General features: G+C 36.7%; 1 protein-coding gene across 1 annotated transcript in view; it reads right to left on the bottom strand.

Annotated features, from left to right (window-relative positions):
* Positions 1–1,951: 1,951 nt before the first annotated feature.
* LOC131941646 (ephrin type-A receptor 3) overlaps positions 1,952–25,611 on the bottom strand; it is a 39,419-nt gene continuing 15,759 nt past the window's right edge. Inside the window, exons 3-15 of the mRNA XM_059301025.1 lie at positions 22,765–22,955; positions 22,220–22,420; positions 21,476–21,581; positions 20,487–20,562; positions 11,287–11,430; positions 10,113–10,318; positions 9,438–9,586; positions 8,370–8,523; positions 7,911–8,021; positions 7,358–7,427; positions 6,740–6,930; positions 6,050–6,178; positions 1,952–5,578 (exon numbers count right to left, since the gene is read on the bottom strand). Of these exons, the coding sequence (XP_059157008.1) occupies positions 5,471–5,578; positions 6,050–6,178; positions 6,740–6,930; positions 7,358–7,427; positions 7,911–8,021; positions 8,370–8,523; positions 9,438–9,586; positions 10,113–10,318; positions 11,287–11,430; positions 20,487–20,562; positions 21,476–21,581; positions 22,220–22,420; positions 22,765–22,955 (1,836 nt within the window). The 3' untranslated portion in view covers positions 1,952–5,470. The remainder of the gene's footprint in view (positions 5,579–6,049; positions 6,179–6,739; positions 6,931–7,357; positions 7,428–7,910; positions 8,022–8,369; positions 8,524–9,437; positions 9,587–10,112; positions 10,319–11,286; positions 11,431–20,486; positions 20,563–21,475; positions 21,582–22,219; positions 22,421–22,764; positions 22,956–25,611) is intronic.

Below are 25,611 nucleotides of genomic sequence, written 5' to 3'. Positions count from 1 at the left end.
AGTCCGGAGCTTTGTTTCTAATGTATGTGGCTCTACTGGATGGTTTTTATTTTAAGTCCTTTTAATTCGCTTTGTTAATGCCTGCTTTGATGGCATATCAACCCTTGTTACCATGCTCATGTCAGACGTTGAAGCCTCTACCATTTGAGTTGGTAGTTCTTGACTAATGGCAGCAATGTTCTTTAGCTGTGTCAATTTTTCACGAATAACGACGTCACTGGCTTAAGGTGCATGGTTGTGTGCACTACACTTTCTCAGTGTGTGGGAACCATTTAAGAAAATCGTGCTAGCTCGAGCTTTGCATTGAGTATCTGCCTTTTCATGAGCAGCTAAATGTTGGAGTTGGCTACATTCCCAATAGAAGAGGTCTCCTCTTTGTTCCTTCAAATTCAGTATCTTTCATTCCTAAATCAGATTTACCATCACATTTTCTTTTTTTAGCAGGTATGAATTAATGTAATTTTCTGCAGAAATGACGAACCACCTTATCATTAAATGAAGATTCTTTATGTAGAGAGCCATGCCTGTTATCTGACCTCAACATAAAAAAATTACAGCAGCTATGCTAAACCTGGCAAAAACTGACAGTAAGTATTAGGCTGGTAATATATAATTAATACCTAGAGATTGATTAGTATTGCTTTTTAAATTAAAAATAATTCTCCTTAAAGTATTTTGATAAGAAAGAAGAAATTTATGTCATAATTCTTCATTATTTTCAGTGTTACTTGTGGATGGTCTCTGTTGTACTCTTAAACTGAAGACTACATTTTGAAATGACAACAGACAACATAAATATCAATGAATACAAGCCAAGTGAATGATTCATGAATACAAGCCAAGTGAATGATTCAACTTTTAGCCAGTGACCTCTTGTACTAACAAAATGTGATTAAATGTTTTTAAAATCTCTACCATAGGATTCCTTCCCTTCATTCATTTTGTTGGTTTAAAAAAAAAATGTTCCTTATTGGCTCATAACAGCATAGTCGAATGGTAGAGTTTATAACTGAAAGCCTTAAGTCAGCATCCTAGTCTCAAGTCTGTATGACGTTCCTGTCCACACAGCTCTGGTGTGTACCTGACTGATGTTGTGGAAACTTAGGCAGCTGGGCATAGTGCTTCCTGTATCCTGAGTACATTGAAACAGATGAACTCTACTGCATCTGCCCAGTGTGTCTTAAGCATGAAGGGGAAAAGATAATGTTTAGCTTATAAAGGATACAAATTTTAATACTCTAAAATAAAGTTTTGGCCTTTTTCCAGTTGCCATGGCCATGATACTAAATTAACACTTAACTGATTTAATAAATAATAGTCCTTGCATATGATGTCACGGATTGTTCAGTATGTAATGTAAACATCCGCCATCTCTGTGTGCAGTTCTGATTTCAAAATGGCAATCTATGCTGTGTATGGTTGTGATACTCGAAGTGGCAGTTTAGAATTACAGGGTTTCCTTTATTTTGACTGCCAAGGGTTCTATTAAGCCAAGGTGATAGAGATCAGCAATCAAAAGAATGTAGATGCTGTCAAATTTTAGCCACTATTTATCGTAGCGGTGTGAGTGAAGCAGCAGCAAATAAAATGTGAATGTGCTCTTGACACTTCACCAAAGGGTTTCATTCTCAACTTCCTAAAGTGCCATGACATTACACAACCCTTCTAATACCAAGCTCAAAACCCTCGACCACCATCCACATCTCCTTCCTCTTGCTCACAACACACCAGCTATCACTCATCCAGTTGCCTCCCTTGCGTATGCTGTTCTGTTCACTCCATATAAAAACAAACACCTGACCTAGACACTAACAATAAAACAGTAAAGGCACCCTCGTTCCACATACATATCTTTCATACATCACCACACTTAGCACTAATTCATTCAAACTAAAGTCTTAACAAAAATAGTAAAAATTTAGTATTGTAATTTTTATTCAGTCTGTTTTTTTTAATTATTCATTGACCAAAAATGCATGCAGTAGGACAAATATACACCATATTTACATACAGAAGTAAAGTAACATTTATTCTTAAATTTTATTGCAACAGAAATCATGATCAATGTTTTATACATTGTCTTTAGATAAATACATACAATTTTCTAATTACTTAAATCAACCACTAGTAATAACATTCTACTTAAAAACAAAAAGAAAAGCTTATTTTTAAAATGTCCTTTTTGGTTATTTAAAGCAGAGGTTGAGTTATATGGGCTGAGCAGAAAAGTCAGGGATTTACATCAACTTATTATGTACAATTGAAACAAGTACTGAATTACATTTTGTAATTAATTTTGCATCACAGTAAAAATAACCTGTATAATATAAAGTTGTTATTGAATATAAAGTTAGAATATTATTGTATGTTACATGTCATCAAAACATTTCTGTCTAAAAAAAAGATGATTGGCAATATTCTTCAGTTTAGCTGCATTGTTAAAATAAAAAGGGAAGATAAATGTTTGACACAGAAAAAAACTTTTTGGAAAAGACATGCATTTACAAAAATATTGATCAGAGACATGAAATTTTTGGCATGCACCAGGAATTCTTAGTGGTTTCCACAACCACCCCTGAGGAAGAATGGCTTTTATTTAATGGTGTGATATAGGAACAACAGACACAACATAAGAGAAGGCTGTTGAGGTATCCATGGGCTAAACCTACTTCAATCTTAAGCTTAAGTAATCAATGTGCAACATAAGTGTAGACTGTAAGAAGACATTTTATTCTGGTGCTTCAACACTAAAAAATAGTGGTCACACTGGCAGTTGACCATGTGCAACTATTAATTCTGGTGTTTCAAAATATGCTGTTAATTCAAATTAAACGTGACATTTACAAAACTTTGTATTGCTATTGGTATCTGGGAGAAAAAGGAAAAGTCTCAAATTTTCTGGAGAAAAAAAAAGGAATTAGATTTTACATAAAGTATTAACTGAGAACCAGTAAGTCTCAGTTTGATTCCTGATCAAAAAATTATCATCAGTTGAGGACAGCAATTTATCTAAGAAAACTAAAAGAGAAAATGGCTAATTTGGACTAGTTTGATCCCTTCCTAGGAAGATCAAAGTACTTGTGCAGATTTGTATGAAAATAGAAATTTATAATATGATTTTACATGAAGTAAAGTTGTATGGACAGAACATAAACTATGCTAAACATTTGGAATGAGCTTCTTACAACAGCACCATTTCAAAGTTTGGCACAAACCATTACATAAATGCCTTGTCACTCATTCAAAGCAATTATTTCAAAATAACTTCAGAATTATAAGCACTTTTATAATAATAATCGATTCTTTCACTGTTACAGTTGTAGTTTTAGACCATTAAATAGAATAGACAGATATATAAGAATTATAAAATGTATAGTTAAATAAACATTACATTAAATTATCAAATCAGCTAAAAAAGTCCCATCAAATTCTTCGTACAGAGGTTCTAGAATAACATAGGTCATTGGGCTATAAGTAGAAACATACTCTAAGAAGAAGTCTTATGTAAAAACATTAAATTAATGATTAATCATAAATGCAAGTCATCTACTAGACAGAGAAATTTAAAATGTCAGTTTTTTTTTAAATCCAGAGAACCAAAATTAGGACAAAAGACCTTTTCAACTTGTTTGTTCTAGTATAAAACATATTCTTAATTTCTTTCATAAACAACATAGTCAACTTTGGTATTAAGAAAAAACCCATACATTTCATATTTAATCAGATTACATTAACAGACAATGAAACTATTACTGACAAACAGGATCAGCTGGAAGCTGTAGAAGTTTAAATCTTATAAACCATTGCTGATTAAACCAATAACATCAATACTGGCAATTAAAGACAAAATTTGAGCTAAGTTTAGGCAAAACTTCATACTATAGAATCTCAATTCCCTCTTTCCATAACATAATACTGTTCTGTTTTAAAACAATATTTGTGTATCAATGATACATAATTCTACTTAATATCAGTAACTAGTTAGTTCCAAAAAAAAATGAGTCTCTTGTCTAAAGCACAGAAAATTTCAGTTCCTCTACACAAATGATTGTCCCAAGAAAATATTTAAAAATGTGTACTTTGTTTTCTACCACAGCCACCACCACACACACTGAATGTGCTGAATGAAAACTTCTACTACACAGCTGATGGGTGGAGCTAACTAATATGAACAGAGTTTTGAAAGACAGAAACCAGATGTGACCTGTGTAAACCATACCTGTGGTTTAATGTCTGGAACACAACCTTAATGTAAGGCAAGGTAGAGCATTCACCTGAACAATAAGCTGCCAGCAAAACTTTAACACAACTTTACCAACTTTTACAGGAATAAAATCTTTAAAAGCACTCTTTACAAACAATACATGTGAAGTGTATATTTTAAGTAAAATATAAGTTTGGATGATTGAAGTTATCAATGTCCGATAATAGATTCTTCTGAAAATAGGTGTGATGTTGGTAGTAGTATTGTAATCTTGACTAGTTTTTTAGTTAGAAATTAGGGTTAGACATATGGTAGGATTAGGGTTGGAGATAGTGTTAGCATTGACGTGAGATAGCCATGTATTTAGTTAACTACTAGTAATCTAACACCCTTTTTTAGAAGATTCTATTATCCGACACTGGTTTAAGAAATCCATCATAATTTCTTTAAGAAATATTGACAGCATTAAAAGGTGTCCATTGTATATATAAAATACACATTTAAATTTCATTTAAAAGAAAAAATTTCTTTAAAAAGGAAATTACTTATGTTACAAACAAAAGACGTTAATTATACAAAAGACAGTTTGTTAAAAAATGTGTAAACAGTAAAAGATGTGCATACACACCTTTGATACATGAATAAAATACACATTTTTAAAAATTGAAAGTGCCTACAGAAATAAAAGACGGGTTAATATACAAGTGAAATAAGTATTTGTTTATATATTGGAGGACCAAAAACAAAGTTAACAACAAAAATTTACACGTCATAAGTTAATTTTTAAATGCAGTAACATTTTGCCCTATAATATATACTACATTATTTATTACTTGTGAGCAGTCGGGAAAAACAAGTTTGGTAACCATGTCTCTATGTAGTGAATGTAACTCCGGGTTTATTGAACACAAATTACTTCCCTTGTGTTGACAGCGCCTCTAATAAACTTCTTTATTTGCTCATCCTGACCAGGTAGCTCATACCTGGGCAGAATAGAGATGTCCCACAGGGCTGACCCAACCTGTTGGGTCACCTGACCAAAACTGATGGGTCACCTGACTGGTCACCTGACCAGACCTGTTGGGTCACCTGACTGGTCACCTGACCAAACCTGATGGGTCACCTGACCAAACCTGTTGGGTCACCTGACCAAACCTGTTGGGTCACCTGACCAAACCTGTTGGGTCACCTGACCAGGCTGACCAAACCAGACCTGTTGGGTCACCTGACCTGATCTGTTATGTCATCACCATCTGACCAGGCTGATCACACATGGTCAATTGGATGCTGCTTCTGTAGTCTCATCTTTAAAGTGCTGACCAACTTCTGGTAGGATCTGGCATGAGAGCTCAAGTCCTTCAAACTAACGGCCACCTGGGGATATCCATTTATACAACTAATTAGTAATTAGCTTAAAGTTGAATTAAATTGAAAATAATCTAATTATAAAAATTATTCTGCATGTGTAAATTAAAAATCCTGTTTATAGTGTAGCTAGATTAACTCTACTTCATCTGGCCTAGAATTGAGATTCAGTTCTTCAATATATTTCTTCATTAAAATGTGATTATTTTATAGTTTACACCAGGGGTCTTCAAACTTTTCAGTCTGAGGGCCGTATTACTATCAAATTTCAGTTCGGGGGCCGGTTTCTTCCAGGTTTGTCTTTGATTTTTCTGGGCAAAGTTCCTCAGCCATCAAGAACAAACGGTTTTTTTTCGTGGACAAAAAGATCGCGGGCCGGATGAGAGGACATCTAGGGCCGCATCCGGCCGGCGGGCCTTAGTTTGGAGACCCATGGTTTACACCATATTACAGATTTTGTTTAAAAGCAAGGGAACTAACCCTCTTGAATGCCGGCCTGTTGGCAGGGCGCTGGTCCCAGCATGTTTTCATCAGCTCCTTGAACTGTGGCATGATGTCAACAGAGGGGGGCGTGTCAGGGCGACCACTGTTCCTTACTATCTCTATCACCTAGAGGAAAAAAACATTGCACCATGAACACTTATTTCTTGCATGGGAAAATTAAATAAATTTTCATGTCATTAAATTTTAGCAGGACTTTCAATGCACACAAAAATATTCTTTTTGTAACAATTGTATTCTTTTTTATTTTGATTATTGGGTTTTGAATGCAATACTAGAAATAAAAAAATAAACAATTTCTGTTTTTTTTAAATCTATATGCTGCTTTGTTTTTGGTTAATTAAGAAACAAATGGTTACAAAGAACTAGATTGAGAGAAACTGATACTGAGTGTTAATTTTGGCCAACAACAAGAAGTTTCTGACATAAATATCTTACAAAGATATTCTTTGTTTTTGGTTAATTAAGAAATAAATGGTTACAAAGAACTAGATTGAGAGAAACTGATACTGAGTGTTAACTTTGGCCAACAACAAGAAGTTTCTGACATAAATATCTTACAAAGATATTTGAAATCTTATTAGCAATAGCAGGAACCACAACAAACTCCATAAAATTAAATTAAATCAGGTTCTACAACTTTGAACATTTTTGAATGACTTCCCTTACCTCAGCCTCTGTGCCAATCTCATCAAATGGATCCTTACAGTAAACCATCTCCCACATGACTAGACCAAAGGAGTAAACATCACACGCTGTGGATATGATATTGCTCTCCCCTTCTCTACTGCGGGGGTACATCAGCAGCTCTGGCGCCGTCCATCTGACTGTTGCTGGACATGCACTTAACTGTCTTTGACCTGACAAAAAACACAGGCATGAAAAAATCAATAGAAGATATGCACTTAGTTGTCTTAGACCTGATTAACTTCATGGAAAAATCAAGAAATCTTATATTTTAAATTAAAAGAAGGTAGTTTTAAATAGAATTAACTACTTAATTTTTTTTTCCTTAACATACACAACATTAGATATGCTAAATTATGTTCACTTTTATTGCTTGCATAAATTAACCTACAAAAAGTTTACATTTGTTTTATGATTTTACAATCTTTAAAAAATACATAATTAAGTATGGAGCACTTATACAGCCATAAAAAAACAAGACCTAAGAATAAAACTTATTTGTATTCAAGGTTTTGAAGCCTTAAAATAGTGGGGCAGAACTTATTTGTATTCAAGGTTTTGAAGCCTTAAAATAGTGGGGCAGACAAAGAAAAAACCTACAGCTGCAGTCGTCGTTGTTACACTGCTCCCTCATGGGCTGTAATAATCTGATTAACCCAAAGTCTGCCACCTGGGGACAATAACAAAAAGAAATGAGAAATTTTTATGAAAATTGTTTAAGAAAATGGACAAGTAAAAGCAGAATAATACTTGCTGTCGTCTACTAATTTGAATATGAATTTTAAAATAGTTTTTGATTTAATATTTTTTTAAATTAATTTTTGCTCTAAATCCTGACTTGGAATTTATTTAGAAAAAAGTACTAAAAGGTCTAGAACAATAGTTACAAAACATTTAGTATACTGTAAAATAATATTTTTTATAAAAAAATCACCAACACAAACCTATTTTGTATAATATTCAATCTCCATAAACCAAAGTATAAAATACTAATAGGCAAAAGCTTTTAACTTGAAGTAAACATTGTAATGTGATTTAGTAAAAAAATGCACCGTACAACACCAAATAGTAGAGGCAAGTTATTTTTTTTGTAGATGGAATCAAATCCCTACAATATCTTGCACATTTCTTTCCACAAGAACAAGTTCCTTACCTTGACAGAATCATTGTCAGACAGGAATAGATTTCCACACCTTAAATCTCTGTGTATTATAGGAGGTTTGGTCGAGTGTAAGAATGCCATACCATCAGCAACTTGAAGGCACTGTAACCATGACGACAAACATTTTTTTACTAAGTATTATAGCTACACAATTTAAAAGATCAAGTAGAGGCTTCTATAAAAGAACTTTTTATTTGTGACAAATAAAGAAACAATTATATTCAAGTTCACACGTAAAGAATATATTTTGTCCTTAGGATAACACAATATAAGTCTTAGAATATTTTCTCTGCCTGCATAACTTCAGGGCATGTACTAATGTTATTAGTTTGTCCAATCTTAAAAACATAGCATTTAATTAATTGTACTGACGTAGGAAAAAAAATCCATTTTGAAAAAATAAGTCCAATTAAAAAAATGATAAAAGCCTGCAATGAAACAAAAGCCTACCAGTCTTATTCTCTGTGGCCAAGTTAACTGCTGCCCATTGGCCTTGAGAAAATCCTTCAGACATTCTCCAATCACATACTCTGTGAGAAGGAATGGCAGCCGTCCATTCAGACACAAGCCCAGCACACAGACAATGTTCTTGTGACGCTGGCGGCTAGAACATAAAAATGTTATTTTATGAGCAAAATTTACAATATTAAAATATACATAGAACAAGATGGAAAACTGTTAAACTAACATAATTTCACTAAAGAGGAAAGAAAACAAATATTTTAAACTTAAGCTAAAGGATCATACCTACATTTGGTTGTTAGAAATTAAATTACTTGATAAAAAAATTCAAGTGGTGCGACCTATATCATGACCAAAAGCATTTGTTTTTACTTGGATACAAGAATAATTGTTGTGTAGTGCTGTAGTATGAGTGGAGGACGTTTTGTGGCAGATAGAAAAAATAAGTTTTAGTTAGTTTCTGTGTTATTGTTGTCATAATGAGGGGGAGTTTTCATTTAGCCATCTAAAAAGAAAGGGTCTTAGTGCTGGCAAGGGATGAATTTGTATCTAGTTTGTGAAACAGAAGGTAGAAAGAAAGTTGGATTGTTTCTTGTACATTTTCTTGAATTGAAAACAGTCCTAGTTTGTGTTTTGCAAGTTGTAAATAAACCTGTGAATTGTTGAAGAGACTTTGTCAATATGTTCATCTGTAACTGTGATCAGTGGAATGTTCTACAATTTGTGCCAAAAGCTTTTTCTTTGAATGGCAGTAATCTAGCTACACCAAACTCTCCCAGCCAGCTGAGGCCCAATAAACAAAACCCAGTTGTAACAATGGCAGATATTTTTGACAACCTTCACAAGATGGTTGCTTGTCAATGAAAAACGAAAATTTTCACAATGATAGTAGTTTCTCTTGAGAAGCTTCACAACTCAGGCATTTAACATAGTACAAATATTTTCCAACGATTCTCACCCGAGAAACTAGACAGTCTGGTGCTAATTATGGTATCTACAAGTCTCACCTGAGAAACCAGACAATCAGGTGCTAATTATGGTACCTACAAGTCTCACCTGAGAAACCAGACAATTTCTTTCATCCACTCCATGGTCTCACTGGTCAGCTGGTTGTCATGAATGGACAAGGTCAATCTCTTGACTGTGACGGTCATCTCATTGAATGTCCCCAAATGTGTGTCGCCAAATATGCCACCACCCAGCCTGGTCAAGATAAGAAGAACATTCATTTTTTCATACAATTGAAGTCATGGACATTTATAATCAGTATAGTGATTTAACACCCTCAATTATAGAATCACAAACTATACATGTAGCACATCTACATACCAAAAATTATACACAGTTAAGTTTTGACAAGTGATGAAATACACATTTTAAACTGCTGTTGTTTTGAGTTATGGAATACACATTTTAAACTGCTGTTGTTTTGAGTTATGGAATAAACATTTTAAAATGATGTTGTATTTTGTGTTATGGAATAAACATTTTAAAATGCTGTTGTATTTTGTGTTATGAAATACACATTTTAAACTGCTGTTATTTTGTGTTATGAGCTATACATTTTAAACTGCTGTTGTATTTTGTGTTATGAAATACACATTTTAAACTGCTGTTTAGTGTTATGAAATACATATATTGCACTGCTATTGTTATCTCCAAAAATTCATGTATTTGTAAAACACCAAAAAAAAAAAAAACAATGTGCATAATGTTTTAACCCCTGACCTCTTGTCGCATCTCCACAGCTGACAGCTGAATGTTGGAGTCCTCCAGCACTGGAATCATCTTCTTGCGGGCGCTGGATATGGCAGCGGGCTCGTAGTCCCTGAAGTCTGAGTTTTTGGTGCCACCGTTTGGGTTCCCCAGCAGGGTGGGAGGCATGGTGGCGGCTCTTCTGTTGGTGACTGGCATGCTGATGCCCTGGGGGGTAACTCCTAGAAGATGTATCAGACCTAAATTAGCAGGCACCTCAAGGGTTAAGTTTAAATAACCTGTAACTAAACTGTTTTAGGAAGCACTTTTTTAAAAATATTTTTAATATTTTTTTACTACATGTCATATTAAATACCTTCCCACAACAAATTAGCAGATTATGAAGAAATTAGCAATAATAAACATAAAAGTTGTTTCAAGTTCATATTTCATAGGTAGATAAAGATACAGAAAAATGATGTAATGACAGAACAGTTGGTATAATCAGGTTGTAGTGTTTGTTGACATGAAGATTAGGATGTTCTGGATGTGTGGAATGGTTGGCTTGGATCTCTCTAAGAAAATCTTAACAATGAAAACTTTCTTTACCTACAGCTACTGTGAGTGTGAATTAACACTATTGGTCTAACACTGCTTTTTCAGTTACAATTTCTGCTTCCACCCACATAAAATTTCTTAGAAGAGGCATATATAAATACAAAATATAAAGATAGTAATGTATAACATAGATTGAGCTTAAAGCACACAACAAATTAACCAAGCACTTTGGAATAGATCCTGAGGTATGTTCTATAAAGTAAAGAATGAACTAACCAGGCAATCTGATGTAGTGTGTTCTATAAAGTAAAGAATGAACTAACCAGGCAATCTGATGTAGTGTGTTCTATAAAGTAAAGAATGAACTAACCAGGCAATCTGATGTAGTGTGTTCTATAAAGTATAGAATGAACTAACCAGGCAATCTCCTAAGGTGTGTTCTATAAAGTAAAGAATGAACTAACCAGGCAATCTCCTGAGGTGTGTCCTATAAAGTAAAGAATGAACTAACCAGGTAATCTAATGAGGTGTGTTCTATAAAGTAAAGAATGAACTAACCAGGCAATCTGATGTAGTGTGTTCTATAAAGTAAAGAATGAACTAACCAGGCAATCTCCTGAGGTATGTTCTATAAAGTAAAGAATGAACTAACCAGGCAGCTTGGAGTAAATCCTGAGGTGTGTCCTCTTGACGTAGCACAAGCCTCCAATGAGCGCCACCATCATGATGAGACTGACCAGTGTCCCCACAATGACCAGCATCTTCTCCCCATCAGCCCCCACTTTTTTTTTCTGGCCTGTCAGAAGAAATCAGACAAATAAACTATTAGTAATTCTATTAGGGAAAAGAACAATAGTAAACCAGTCACAGCATAGAGAAAAAATATGGTAGTGTACTGTAAAGACAGCAATCAGCAGCCCTCTAGTCTAACCAAGTTGATATTTACATTCCTACAGTATCACTATCCTACAAGTAATATCACCATACTGATAGTATCACCATCCCACTAATGCCAGTAATATCATCATCTCACTAGTATAAGCATTCTACATGTAAAGAAGTGGTTAGCTTGTCTAGGGTTAACATGAAAGTATCACCATCCCAGTAGTATCACAATTTCACACTGGTATCACCATCCCGCTAGTATCACTACACTGCTAGTATCACCATCCCACCAGCTTAACTATCCCACTAGTATCACTTCATCACTAGTATCACCATTCCACTAGTATCACTTCATCACTAGTATCACCATTCCACTAGTATCACTTCATCACTAGTATTACCATCCCACTAGTATCACTTCATCACTTCATCACTAGTATCACTTCATCACTAGTATTACCATCTCACTAGTATCACTTCATCACTAGTATTACCATTCCACTAGTATCACTTCATCACTAGTATTACCATCTCACTAGTATCACTTCATCACTTCATCACTAGTATTACCATCTCACTAGTATCACTTCATCACTAGTATCACCATTCCACTAGTATCACCATCCTACTAGTATCACCATCTCACTAGTGAGTCACTAGTATCATTATACTGCTGGTATCAGTATCACCATTTCACAAATAAGTGGTTAGCTAGTCTTAGGTTTAGCATGTTAAAGTATCACCTATTTTATCAGTCCCACTCTCAGTGCTGGGGTTATTCCTTATCTACTGATTTCAACATTGATTTACCATCAAATAATACAGAGCTTTTACACTGCATTACACTCGTAGCCTCAAGTACTAGAACTTTCTGCTGATGCAGCTAATGATAATACCCAGAGGGGAGGGCAGGTCTGTTTGTGAAAGGGGTGGGGCCAACGGATCAACACACAACTGATAACCCTTCAGGAACAAGGGAACCAATTACTACAGCCCATAAACTAGCAAAGTTTCTACTGTGTTACATAACCCAACACTTCACCGACCTTCACCTAAAACATTTTTCCAACATTGTGCAACCGGTCACGGTAACACAATGTCCCTATCGTTTTATTTGAATTGATTTGTTCTACCCTTGCCCTAAACAACACACGGTCCCATGCACCTGTCTTATAGACACGTCTTCTACTGACTATGATAGTGCATACATTAGCCTACATCTGTATTACAGTGCCATTGCAGATGGGAGGTAATTATAATAAACGATATGATTTGTAAAGAGACGTAGCATCATTATTGACAGTTGCGTAGAATTAGTACTGGGTTGAGCGAAGAGTGATAGATTTTGTATTCAGAACAATAGAACAGATAAATATAACCCGTTCGTTGGCTAAATATTGAACCAAAAGCTGCTTTCCAAAGTAATAAAAAAAAAGAAAAAGAAATTCAATTACAGCTTTCTGTTTAAACTGAAGTCTTTTGATAATACTACGTATAAAGATTCTGGAGCAGTCAAATATGAAATTTGACGTTTGTATTTAGTAAACAAAGGAGAGAATCTCTATTTGTATTTTGCTACCTTTGAATACCTCATACACATTACTTTTAAACTGTTTTGGGAACATGTTAGTGTTGCCTCCCTTGGATGTCCGATATTTTTTTAATGGAAATTAACAAAACAATATTCAATTGTAGATGGCAGTCAAGCGTCTTAATTTAAACATATCTTTACTTAATCAAGACCAAGTATGCTTTCTGCCAGTCTGTGTGGGTATTATGAAAATGGACAATGTCGTAATATTGATTCCATTTAAAAAATAAATAAATAAAACACTAATTTTATTCAGAACAATAGAACAGATAAATATAACCGGTGCCGCCAGTAACTAACTATTAAACCAAAAGATGCTTTCTAAAGTAATAAAAAAAAGAAAAAGAAATACAATTAAAGTTTTCTGTTTAAACTGAAGTCTTTTGATAATACTACGTAAAAAGATTCTGGAGCAGTCAAATATGAAATTTGACGTTTGTATTTAGTAAACAAAGGAGAGAATCTCTCTTTGTATTTAGCTACCTTTGAATACCTCATACACATTACTTTTAAAATGTTACGGTAACATGTTTGTGTTGCCTCCCTTGGATATCCGATATTTTTTAATGGAAATTAACCAAACTTAATATTCAATTGTAGATGGCAGTCAGTCATTTTAACCATATGTTTATTTAAATCAAGACCAACTATGTTTTCTGCTAGCTAGTCTGTGTGGGTAATAAGAAAATTAAATAGACAATGTCGTGATGTTGGTTCCATTTAAAAAAAAAAAGAAAAAAAAAGCCCACTATTTTTATAGTTCAAAATTTATTGTATGCTGGATTTTCTTTTTTTCTTTAGCTTTATCGGTGACAATGATTTCCCCATCTCACATAATGATAATAATATTTAACCAGACACGATACACGGACCCACCTAGTGGTAAACTAAGAGACTTGTACACAATTAGCTGCTGAGATGTCGCTAGACCGTTGACTCGCATAACGTAGTAGTTGGAGGAATCACTTCCCCCCCCCCCCCCCCATCCACACACAACTACTATTCGGGGACATAATTTATTACTGAGAACTCCAAGGCTTTTATGACACACAATTCATCAAAACATAAAGTAAACTACAGACTAGAATTAAAACAAAGTTTTGCGAGTCAATGGAGTCAACCCAGGCTTCATCATAAAGTTATCACCTTCAACTAGAGTGTACAGCAGTCTAGAGATGCTGACATGGATACCGGGCGTTGTGTTATGGGCATCAAGCCGGGCACTGTGTTACAGGCATCAAGCAGGGCACTGTGTTAAAGGCAACAAGGCAGGCACCGCACTACGGGCATCACAATGGCGCTGTGCTACGGGCATCAAGCAGAGCACCGTACTACGGGCATCAAGCAGAGCACCGTACTACGGGCATCAAGCAGAGCACCGTACTACGGGCATCAAGCAGAGCACCGTACTACGGGCATCAAGCAGAGCACCGTACTACGGGCATCAAGCAGAGCACCGTACTACGGGCATCAAGCAGAGCACCGTACTACGGGCATCAAACCGGGCACTGTGCTAAGGTCATTGTTACGGGCATCACGATGACATTCAATAGCTTTCTTTTTACAGTGGAATCCCGTTGTATTACTAGTGTTGGCAACTGATCAAAGTGGCATTCAGAACATGTGTGTGTGTAGGGAGGGGGGAAGGGTGGAGAGAAAGGAGAGGGGGGAGGGAGCAGGTTTGCATATCCGTGTGAGCGAGTATCCCACCGATGAAACTACCGATACTTATGCCCAACAAAATGCCGCTGTAATCGAAGGTGTTACTGCACTAAGATGATCTGCTCTTCTGAGATGAGATCGAAAAATCACGAGCAACACTACTGCTGCAGCCCATGTACGTTAATCCAACCCCAGCCGGTCTTATAGCCTACCCCGGCATGCGGTGAGTTTAGAACTACCAAACCTAGCTGGTATAGATTTCAATCCATTGTTACGACCAATGCACTCAAATCGATGTAATACTGGTATGAATGAAGGACCCAACAGCTGGTTCCCGGTTAACTTTTCCCCAACACAAGCAGAACACGCGACATTATATGCGTGACCGGGGAGGGGGGGGGTGGCAAAATATTAGCAGAAATCTTTAGGTGAAGACAGTAAATAATACATTTTGGTGGTAAATGTATGAGAAGACTAAAATAAATGTGGCCCCATGGTTAGTGTCTGAGATACTGGCTAGGGACTCGCTGGGATTCGAGTCGAATGTGTTATCTGGAACATGCCGCCATGTTATTGATGCCGCCTTGTCTGGGGGTGAAGATCAATTTATATCATTGGTTAATACGCTAGTCACATAAGACATCACAGATAAGTCAAACAGTTGAAAGAACATTTGCAGTTTATGTCAGGTGTATTATGCATGTTTGACATACCATGCCAACGTATGTCATTTTATATCGCACTTGACTGTCAGCTAATGTCATATCATATTGCACTTTAACAGCATGTCAACATTATGTCATGTCACATCGCACTAGACTGTCATGTCAACTTATGTCATGTCATATCGCACTTGACGGTCATGTCAACTTATGTCATGTCATATCGCACTAGACTGTAATCGCATGTCAACGAATGTCATGTCATATCGAAATTTAACAGCATGTCATCTTAAAGTCATGTCAAATCGCACTTGACTGTCATGTCATATCGCACTAGTCTGTAATAGCATGCCTGCTTATGCCAAGACCAAAACACTTGAGAAAGACCGCACGAGTTTGTCCATCAGATTGTAAGGCCAGACGGTTATAGCCCTTGTCCAAACACGACCTCAACAATTTCAAGTGGCCGATAACAAGCGACCTTTAAGTGCATCAAGGTCAGATCATCTGGTCACATCTTTACCACTGCAACATTTTCATCTGCCGAAATATCATCGGTATCACACGGATGGACCGTCACATGCTGCATATTCATCATCGGTATCACTCGGATGGGTCGTCACATGCTGCATATTCATCATCGGTATCACACGGAGGGGTCGTCACATGCTGCATATTCATCATCGGTATCACACGGAGGGGTCGTCACATGCTGCATATTCATCATCGGTATCACACGGAGGGGTCGTCACATGCTGCATATTCATCATCGGTATCACACGGAGGGGTCGTCACATGCTGCATATTCATCATCGGTATCACACGGAGGGGTCGTCACATGCTGCATATTCATCATCGGGGACATATTGACAAGCGTCGTGTTTATCACCAGACTGTTGCCTGAATATTTGATTACATACCAGGAATTTAAGCACGTCCAGCGTAGTTGCCCTTTTGAACTTGGTTGTTCAAGGGGCAGTTGAAATACAGTTCATCTGTTTCTGTTCCCCCGGATATATGAGGGTTTGTGTATGCCCCGTCGTGGCTGTGAGTTATGTACCTATTAGAGTTAGGTGGACCTAATTAAGTATTACGGAATCAAGCTAAAGATCCGAACTCGAGACTTTCAGGTTAGCAGTCGCCCGCTCTACCACCCGACCACGTCATAAAGCATCAAGTAGTTCCACTGTAAATCATAATAAACCGGGAGTGATCTCCCCTAAACTTTCTCGGATATTCTAATATAAAACTACGAGGGATGGCAACTCAGGACATAGACAATATTTGCAATCCATTTTTAATTACTTAATCTTTTTATAATAGAATGGATTCTCGTAAAAAAAAAGAATTGCACACCAAGTGAACGCCTAATAAAATGTGCATAATAGTGCGGGATATTATTAGTACTTTATAAATTTACGTGCGTTTTTTGCGAAATCGGTAATAGCGTAAATTAGTACTTCCGGTCAACGGAAATTACTCAAAATTTGACAGAAGGTAGCAAATTAGATCTTTTACTTACATGTGAAATTTCATTTATCTATCTGAAATAGGACTCAAGTTATAGGCTTTTGAAAAATTCAAAGTAGAAAAAGTACCACTTCCGGTTATCGGAAATCGCTCAAAAGTTGATCAGGATCTACGATTTTGGTAATATACTTATATATGAATTTCATCAAACTAGCTGTAACGGTACTCAAGTAATCATGTTTACACACAGACAGACACACACACACACAGACATACGGACAAGATTGCAAAATTATGTTTTTCCGTATCAGCGAGGTGTAAAACGCCGAGATTTGAAAAAATCTCGATTTTGTTTTTGCACGATTACAATACTTTCTCTATACTTCGTATATACGAGAAAATAAAAAGCGAGAGCTAGTTGTTTGTTTCAACTCTCACATTCGAGTTGCCTATTTTCTTATAGTAACAAACGCACAGGACATTCATTACCATCCGTGTCATATGTTTGAATATTTGCAACCATTTAGAGTCTGCCATCAACTCAAGATTGTAGTTATAATAAAAATAAGTATCTAGTTTAATGCTAGGAAAACAAAGACACTGAGAATAGTGAAATTAACCAGAAACATCTACACTTATTTTGTCTCAACTTTACTCCTGGTTCTTACGAGATCTAGACTATAACCCGAAAAAAGATCTATTAGAGAAATCTTATTTCTATTACTTGTTTTAATTTGAACTTGGAAGTTAGACTCAACACAAAACCTGACTGACTAAATGTGTGGACACATCCCTTAAAAATGACCCACCCCAATCGTCAGTGGAAGAACGTATTGACCAGGTTCAAATTACTGGCAGCCATTAACTGCCATAACTGGACAATAACCTGCTAAGCTACTGTCCGTTGACACAAGCGACGTGCAAACAGCGGTCGATATCAAGTGCACAAACACGCTCTCAACGGTGGCGTATACGGGCGTCCAGGCAGTGATTAGGGGCGTCCACCCGGTGATTAGGGGCGTCCAAGCAGTGATTAGGGGCGTCCAATCAGATATTAGGGGCGTCCTGGCAGTGTTTAGGGGCGTCCAGCCAGTGATTAGAGGCGTCCACAGAGTGATTAGGAAAATGAAAAGGAAGTGGAAGCCTACTGTTTACTACAGCTGTGTAATAAAGCTCGGCAACAATAACAAGGTAGCACGTCTACAGGCAGATGATTTATTAGGCCAGAATAAACCAGGTATAAAAACAAAAGCAAACAATTTACATCGTAACAATCACTTTAAGAAACTCGAACATTAACATTGTTATGTAACTCTAGGCACAGTAACACAGATCTGAACGGTAAAAAAAAATATTGTAATATTAATCTGATAGATTTGCTATAATCTGATGCTGTATAGGGTATACTGATTAGATGATAGGCCTTTGAATTTTCCCATATACTCTCTTTTTTCAACAGAGAAATTATCCAATCATATGTGGAGTGACCTAGTGGGAGAGAGCTGGACCCGTAAGTCTCGTGTTCAAATCCGGGTACAATTCAGTTGGCCGTCCTTGAGTCCACCCAACTCTGATGGGTACCTAACTCACATTAGGATAAAGTAAAGGCGGCTGGGCATAGTGCTGACCACATTATCCCCTCATATGCGGTGGTCACAGAAACAAGTGAACATGCTCCGTAGACCATCATGTTTGAAAGGGAACTTTACTTACTTATGTGAATACCAAAACAAAGTGAAACAAAGATAAATTGCCTTTATGAACATGCCAGAAAAGGCCTTCATTTGGTGCCTGTCTTGATGTTAAGTTTTTGATTTTGTGATGCGGGTATCTGTTGTCAATTACCAATAGCCACAGATCATTGGTAGTCGACAGTGGTTAATGGACACTACATGATTGAGAACCACTGATCATATTGTCCCAACTCTCCCCATGCCCAACAGAGATTTACAGCATCACACTACACTTCTTGGTTAAGTTTAAACATTTTCTTGCATTATTTTGGTTCTGATCTGGGCAGGCTTTATACGCATTTACATTCCAAACATGTCCAAGGCTACAAGGGTTATACACATTTCTGTGGCATTTACATTCCAAACATGTCCAAGGCTACAAGGGTTATACACATTTCTGTGGCATTTACATTCCAAACATGTCCAAGGCTACAAGGGTTATACACATTTCTGGATTTATGACTGTCATTATCCACTTGTTTAACTTGCTGATTTTGTTTTTCATCAGCTAGCAGCCAAACACAGAGATAACCAACCCAGGTTACAAAAAATGTAAGCCAATCATAGCCAACCCAGGTCACAAAATGTAAGCCATTCATAACCAACCCAGGTCAAAAAATGTAAGCCATTCATAACCAACCCAGGTCAAAAAATGTAAGCCATTCATAACCAACCCTGGTCAAAAAATGTAAGCCATTCATAGCCAACCCAGGTCAAAAAATGTAAGCCATTCATAACCAACCCAGGTCAAAAAATGTAAGCCAATCATAAAAACAAATAAAACAATAAAATAACTAGCTCCCTCTTATCTATATATATAATTCTCTTCATGGAGACCATAGAAAACACCAAGCTGTAAGCGCGCCTAGCAGCCCCCTCTCTTCCTCTCTAGGTAGAACCCTACCAACCCCCACATGGTCTGGTGAGCTGTGGTTCACGCCAAATGTTTACAATCGTAGAGCCGGGTTTAGTGACGAATATTAGGGGCAGATAATTTAGTTTGAAACGATTTTAAACTTAGGGGGGGTAACTAAGAGGAAGTTGCTTTCACAGGAAGGGGGGGGGTGTAGGGTAGGGGTTGGGGAAAGGAGGCGGGGGGGGGGGGTGTTATCGTCCTTATTTTCACTGGCAGCATTGGTACTGTCAAATTCACAAATTATGAATTACTGAAAAGTAGAAAATAAAACAACTAAATTGCGGCGTATGATACACGGCGAGTCGGCTCGTAAAGTAATTATTCTACTTTTGGAATTTCCTTGCAAAAAATAATAAACAGGCAGTGATGTGTTAGAACCCCACCCCCCTCCCCCGAATCTCAAAACGAAAGTGTTCTGATGTAGTTACAGCTATTGGCAACAGTGTTTTCATTTTGCTTTATGTTAAATATTCCAATATGACACCCTACCCAATGTTTAAAGATAACATTCTATATGACAGCCTACCTAACGTTTAGAGATGATATTCTACATGATACCCTACCCAACATTTAGAGATGACATCCTACATGACACCCTTCCCAACATTTAGAGATGACATCCTACATGACACCCTCCCCAACATTTAGAGATGACATCCGACATGACACCCTATCTAACATTTAGAGATGACACCCTACATGACACCCTACCCAACATTTAGAGATGACATCCTACATGACATCCTACCCAACATTTAGAGATGACATCTGACATGACACCCTATCTAACATTTAGAGATGACATCCTACATGACACCCTACCCAACATTTAGAGATGACATCCTACATGACACCCTACCCAACATTTAGAGATGACATCCTACATGACACCCTACCCAACATTTATAGATGACATCCTACATGACACCTTACCTTTGTCTGTAACCTTCTCCATACTTTGAAGCCAGCATCCCCCCACACAGCAACATTCATGGTAAAGCTCAGCTATCTGTCAACAAAATATACATGGAAACAGTGCATGAATTGCAAACTTTCCCAATGTTGTTTACTATTTACAAACAAATTTTAGAGGGAGGATATACAACTGCAAGTCAATGATGAGAGGTGCGAACTAGAGAGGTGTGTAGATTTTAAAGGGACATATACTTGAAGAGTGTAGATTTGGAAGGGTCATAAGTATATCAGAGACATAGACTTGCAAGGGGTTTCAATTTTAAGGGGCATTTAGTTGAAGGGGGTTAGACATGCAAGAGGCATAGACTTGCAAGGAACATAGATTTGAATGAGGTAAAGATTTAAGTAGGGTGTAGAATTATAGGGGTGGGACAGCTCTTTACAGATGGCTGTTAAAAGACGGTACCACGTAAGTAAAGACTTGATGAACTGAGATGGGAGAATCCAGAAAATAAACTTGACACGATGTGAAAATCAAGAATGAAGAAGGGTGTTTATACAAAGAAATAGATATCAAGGAGACCCCATATTACAGTTTACACTGTGTAATTGATAAGATATAATAGGAAAAGTGTTAAGTAAATATAGTTTGTTGAGATTTAAGATTAAAATGTCAAGTGAATAAAGCTTATGAAGCAAGATAAAAAATGTCAATTCAATAAAGCTTGCTATGACGTGAGATTAAAAATGTCAATGGAATAAAACTTATTCATAAAACTTATGACGTAAGATTAAAAATGCCAAGTGAATTAAACTTATGACGTAAGATTAAAAATGTCACTTGAATAAAACTTATGACGAAAGATTAAAAATGTCAATTTGATTAAAGCTTGTTAGGATGTAAGATTAAAAATGTCAATTGAATAAAACTTGTGACATCAGATTAAAAATGTCAATGCATAAAACTTATGACGTAAGATTAAAAATGTCAATGGAATAAAACTTACTGTTCCAGTTTGGGTATGGGATCGAACCAAAAACAAACCGTCCTCCTCCCCCTTCCTATTGTGATCACAAAAAAGTGTGACGTTGGTGGTCCTGAACCGAAGTGATCTGTAAAACAAATGGCACAATCATGTCACTTTTCTAAGGTAACACACATAATAATGTCACATTTCTGTGGTAACACAAATAATAACATCATGTTTTTATGGTAACATGAATAATAATGTCACATTTCTATGGTAACACAAATAATAACGTCACATTTCTATGGTAATACAAATAATAATGTCACATTTCTATGGTATTACATGATTAGTAATGTCATGTTTCTATGGTAACACCAATAATAACATTATGTTTCTATGGTAATACATGTTTAATACTGTCTTGTTTCTTTAAAAGCCATTAAATGGTTGGTGGGCAAAAAGCCACCTCTACACAAGCTTGAACCAGTTTCCTTAAGGCCACTGGATGGTCAGTTGACACATCACAACCTTGACATAAGTGACAAACAACTTCTTTTAGAGCTGTGGCCAAAAGAACAACACAGACCTTTCAAGGTATGGTTATATCTCTAATGGTCTCAAATCAACTCAAATTTTTAAAACAAATGTAAACTATACTCAGTGTAAACAAGGGCACTCACACCCTAAATGAATGGTAGAGAACGCAGAAAATAAACTGTACTCAGTGTATACACACACACCTTAAATGAATGGTAGACAACACAGGAAAAAACAACTTACTTCAGTCCTTTGTAGGAAAGGACATAGTTGCTGGAGTTGTCCCGCAGGACAGAAATACTGTCAGACGCGTTGATCCCATTGATGCTGTAGAAGGTCTTGTCGTTGATGGTGTGGTAGCTACAGATCTGTCGAGGGTAAAGGTTAGTTGTTACCATGGCAACTACAGAAATCTTCATCAATAACTGGTTGTCACCATGGCACCTATAGAAATCATCATCAATAACAGGTTGTTTTAATGGCACATACAGAAATCTTCATCAATAACTGGTTGTTTTAATGGCACCTACAGAAATCTTCATCAATAACTGGTTGTTTTAATGGCACCTACAGAAATCTTCATCAATAACAGGTTGTTTTAATGGCATCTACAGAAATCTTCATCAATAACTGGTTGTTTTAATGGCACCTACAGAAATCTTCATCAATAGCTAGTTGTTTTAATGGCAACTACAGAAATCCTCATCAATAGCTAGTTAAATATGCTAAAGGCCATTCTGACTTTAAACTAATTAATGCATTGCCTAAATCAAACGAGAAATGCTGACCTTTGACATTTAAGCCGGTAACCAGCACCACCCTTAACAAACAGCCACCAGACATCGACAATAACAAACATCCTTTCAACCAACCCAACATCATCAACAACAAACATCCATTCAATCAACCCAACATCAGCAACAATTAAAATCCATTCAACAAACCCAACATCATCAACAACGCCCCTTCTACCCATAAACTAGACACATGAAAGAAGCAGAGCGATTAGATGACCTAGCAAAACATTTGCCCACGTTTGTCACCACCAGATAAGGTAAAAACTTCTGCTGTCACAAACACATGTCAGAGATTAGGGGTAAAGAAAAACTGTGCTAAAATGAATACTATTTTTAAACACAGAATTTTCAGTGTTGTTACTTTATTTTTTTTTATATTTCTAAATGTATCATATAATCAAATATCCAAGAAAACTACTTTTGTGTAATATTTATCATTTTTTTAAAAAATAATTCTTGTTTAAAAATACTGATAAGTTCTTATGTACTGTTAAGTAGTGAAGTATTTTTGCAAATAAAGCCGTTGAAGCAAATGCATCCTTCTGCGCTCTAGTATTTGAGCAAATAAAAGCAGCTGAAACAAATAAGCCCATATATCAGTCGTACTTTTATCATGACATTCACACAGGAGGCCAAAGCAGGGCCGTACTGTACTGGGTTATTAGCAGTTTACTTTTATCATGACATTCACACAGGAGCCCAAAGCAGGGCCGTACTGTACTGGGTTATTATCAGTTTACTTTTATCATGCCATTCACACAGGAGCCCAAAGCAGGGCTGTAATGGGTTACTAGCAGTTTACTTTTATCATGACATTCACACAGGAGCCCAAAGCAGGGCCGTACTGTACTGGGTTACTAGCAGTTTACTTTTATCATGACATTCACACAGGAGCCCAAAGCAGGGCCGTACTGTACTGGGTTATTAGCAGTTTACTTTTATCATGACATTCACACAGGAGCCTAAATCAGGGCCTTACTGTACTGGGTTATTATCAGTTTACTTTTATCATGCCATTCACACAGGAGCCCAAAGCAGGGCTGTAATGGATTACTAGCAGTTTACTTTTATCATGACATTCACACAGGAGCCCAAAGCAGGGCCGTACTGTACTGGGTTATTAGCAGTTTACTTTTATCATGACATTCACACAGGAGCCCAAAGCATGGCCGTACTGTACTGGGTTATTAGCAGTTTACTTTTATCATGCCATTCACACAGGAGCCCAAAGCAGGGCTGTATTGGGTTACTAGCAGTTCGAAACATCCAATAATAACCATCACATAGCCCGGAGGTTCGTCAAGTTGAATGTCAACGCTGCCGGAGTTCTGTGCCGTCGTCACGCGGACGGTCCCGCAGCTCATCTGATCACGTGATCAGCCGTCGACTCGGGGGCTTTGATCGATCAGCGGTCGAGCAAACATCCGAGGCCCGCGGAAATGTCGAAACGGGCCGGTTGTTATCGCGGGCATTTCTTATCAGGGAGGGTGGTGTCAACACTTGATCAAGTTATCCGGTGAGGGGGGGGGGGGGGGGTGTCAGGTGAATAATGACACAAGGCCGGACGATTGGGGGCACTCGTGGTAGAGCACGTGAAACACTTCCAGCGTGAGTACTTTTCGTGTCAAGACAGAGAGGTTGAACGGTATGTGGAGAATGATGTACTAAATATCATGTAGAACATGCTGAGAGAATGCGACTAAATGTCATGTAGAACATGCGACCAAATGGCATGTAAAATGACTTCAGCCCATACACTACATGATTGTATATTGGGAGGGGGGAGTCAGCAGATTCCATACACTTGCGGTTTCGCATTGTTTTCCTACAGAGTTTACCAATACGAACCAACTAAAAATCCCGGCGTCTCCCCCAACACTAATCTACTATTAAATTTGTCGACTACGCATACTAAGAAATAGGATGTATACTTAAAGAGAAATAGTTTTCCTTTGCATATCAAAATAGATATAGATCTAGTAACCCGTTTGGGGCTATGGTAATATTTTACAGATATAGTATACATAAGCGTACTGAATCGCTGTCGCATGTGCATCAAAGTTTCAACTTCAGATTAGTTAGTCTACAAAATAAGTATTTAATTCAGCAAACATTTTTCTCTATGCAAATAGATGCCAGAGATATTTCTAAAATGTATTAATTATAAAGACTGATTAAATAGTCATGTCTACTGATAAAATATTCGTGTTTGTAAAATAATGATCCGTATTTCCAGTTTCTTACTATTGAATTTCACCATTTTAAAATACTTTGGGAACATAGTTATGGGTTGTATCCCTTGTACCGTTTGATTTTGTAGTAGATGGGAAGTAACTAATACAATTTAATAATTAATGTAAACTGAAAAATATTTGTCAGAATACGGAAGTTTGTCGACTGCCATAATACGCTTCTTTGGATGGTTATCATATACGCATTATCTCCTTGCTATAATTCTTAGATAGCAAGGAAAATGCTGTAAAGGCCTACTTGATTGATTCCAAAAACAGAAATGGTCTACCTATTTTGTGAGAGAGGCTTACAACAAGTAAATTCAGTAAAAAAAAAAAGCTGTTATTTCTGCACTTGAGACACACTTCTGATCAAGGGAATATATTAGACAAGAGGAATTTAAGCAGAATTTAATTATTCACCGTAAATAAAGGTTGCCCAGTTAATGTTGGGGGGGGGGGGTTTCTTAGGTTTAGTGGGGTTATCCAATCTATATTCTCAAAACATACAAAGATGAGTATTAAAATTGTGTGTATTCTTCTGCAAGTACAAACACAGAAGAAGATATCCCAAAAGAACAAGAACTGATAAAAAATTCATAAAAAA

The sequence above is a fragment of the Physella acuta genome, unplaced genomic scaffold (assembly GCF_028476545.2).
Source record: "Physella acuta isolate Inbredline_101_S28 unplaced genomic scaffold, ASM2847654v3 ptg000368l, whole genome shotgun sequence".
Classification (NCBI taxonomy): domain Eukaryota; kingdom Metazoa; phylum Mollusca; class Gastropoda; family Physidae; genus Physella; species Physella acuta.
The sequence above is the reverse complement of the archived record's forward strand: the minus strand, read 5'-3'. Positions and strand labels throughout refer to the sequence as shown.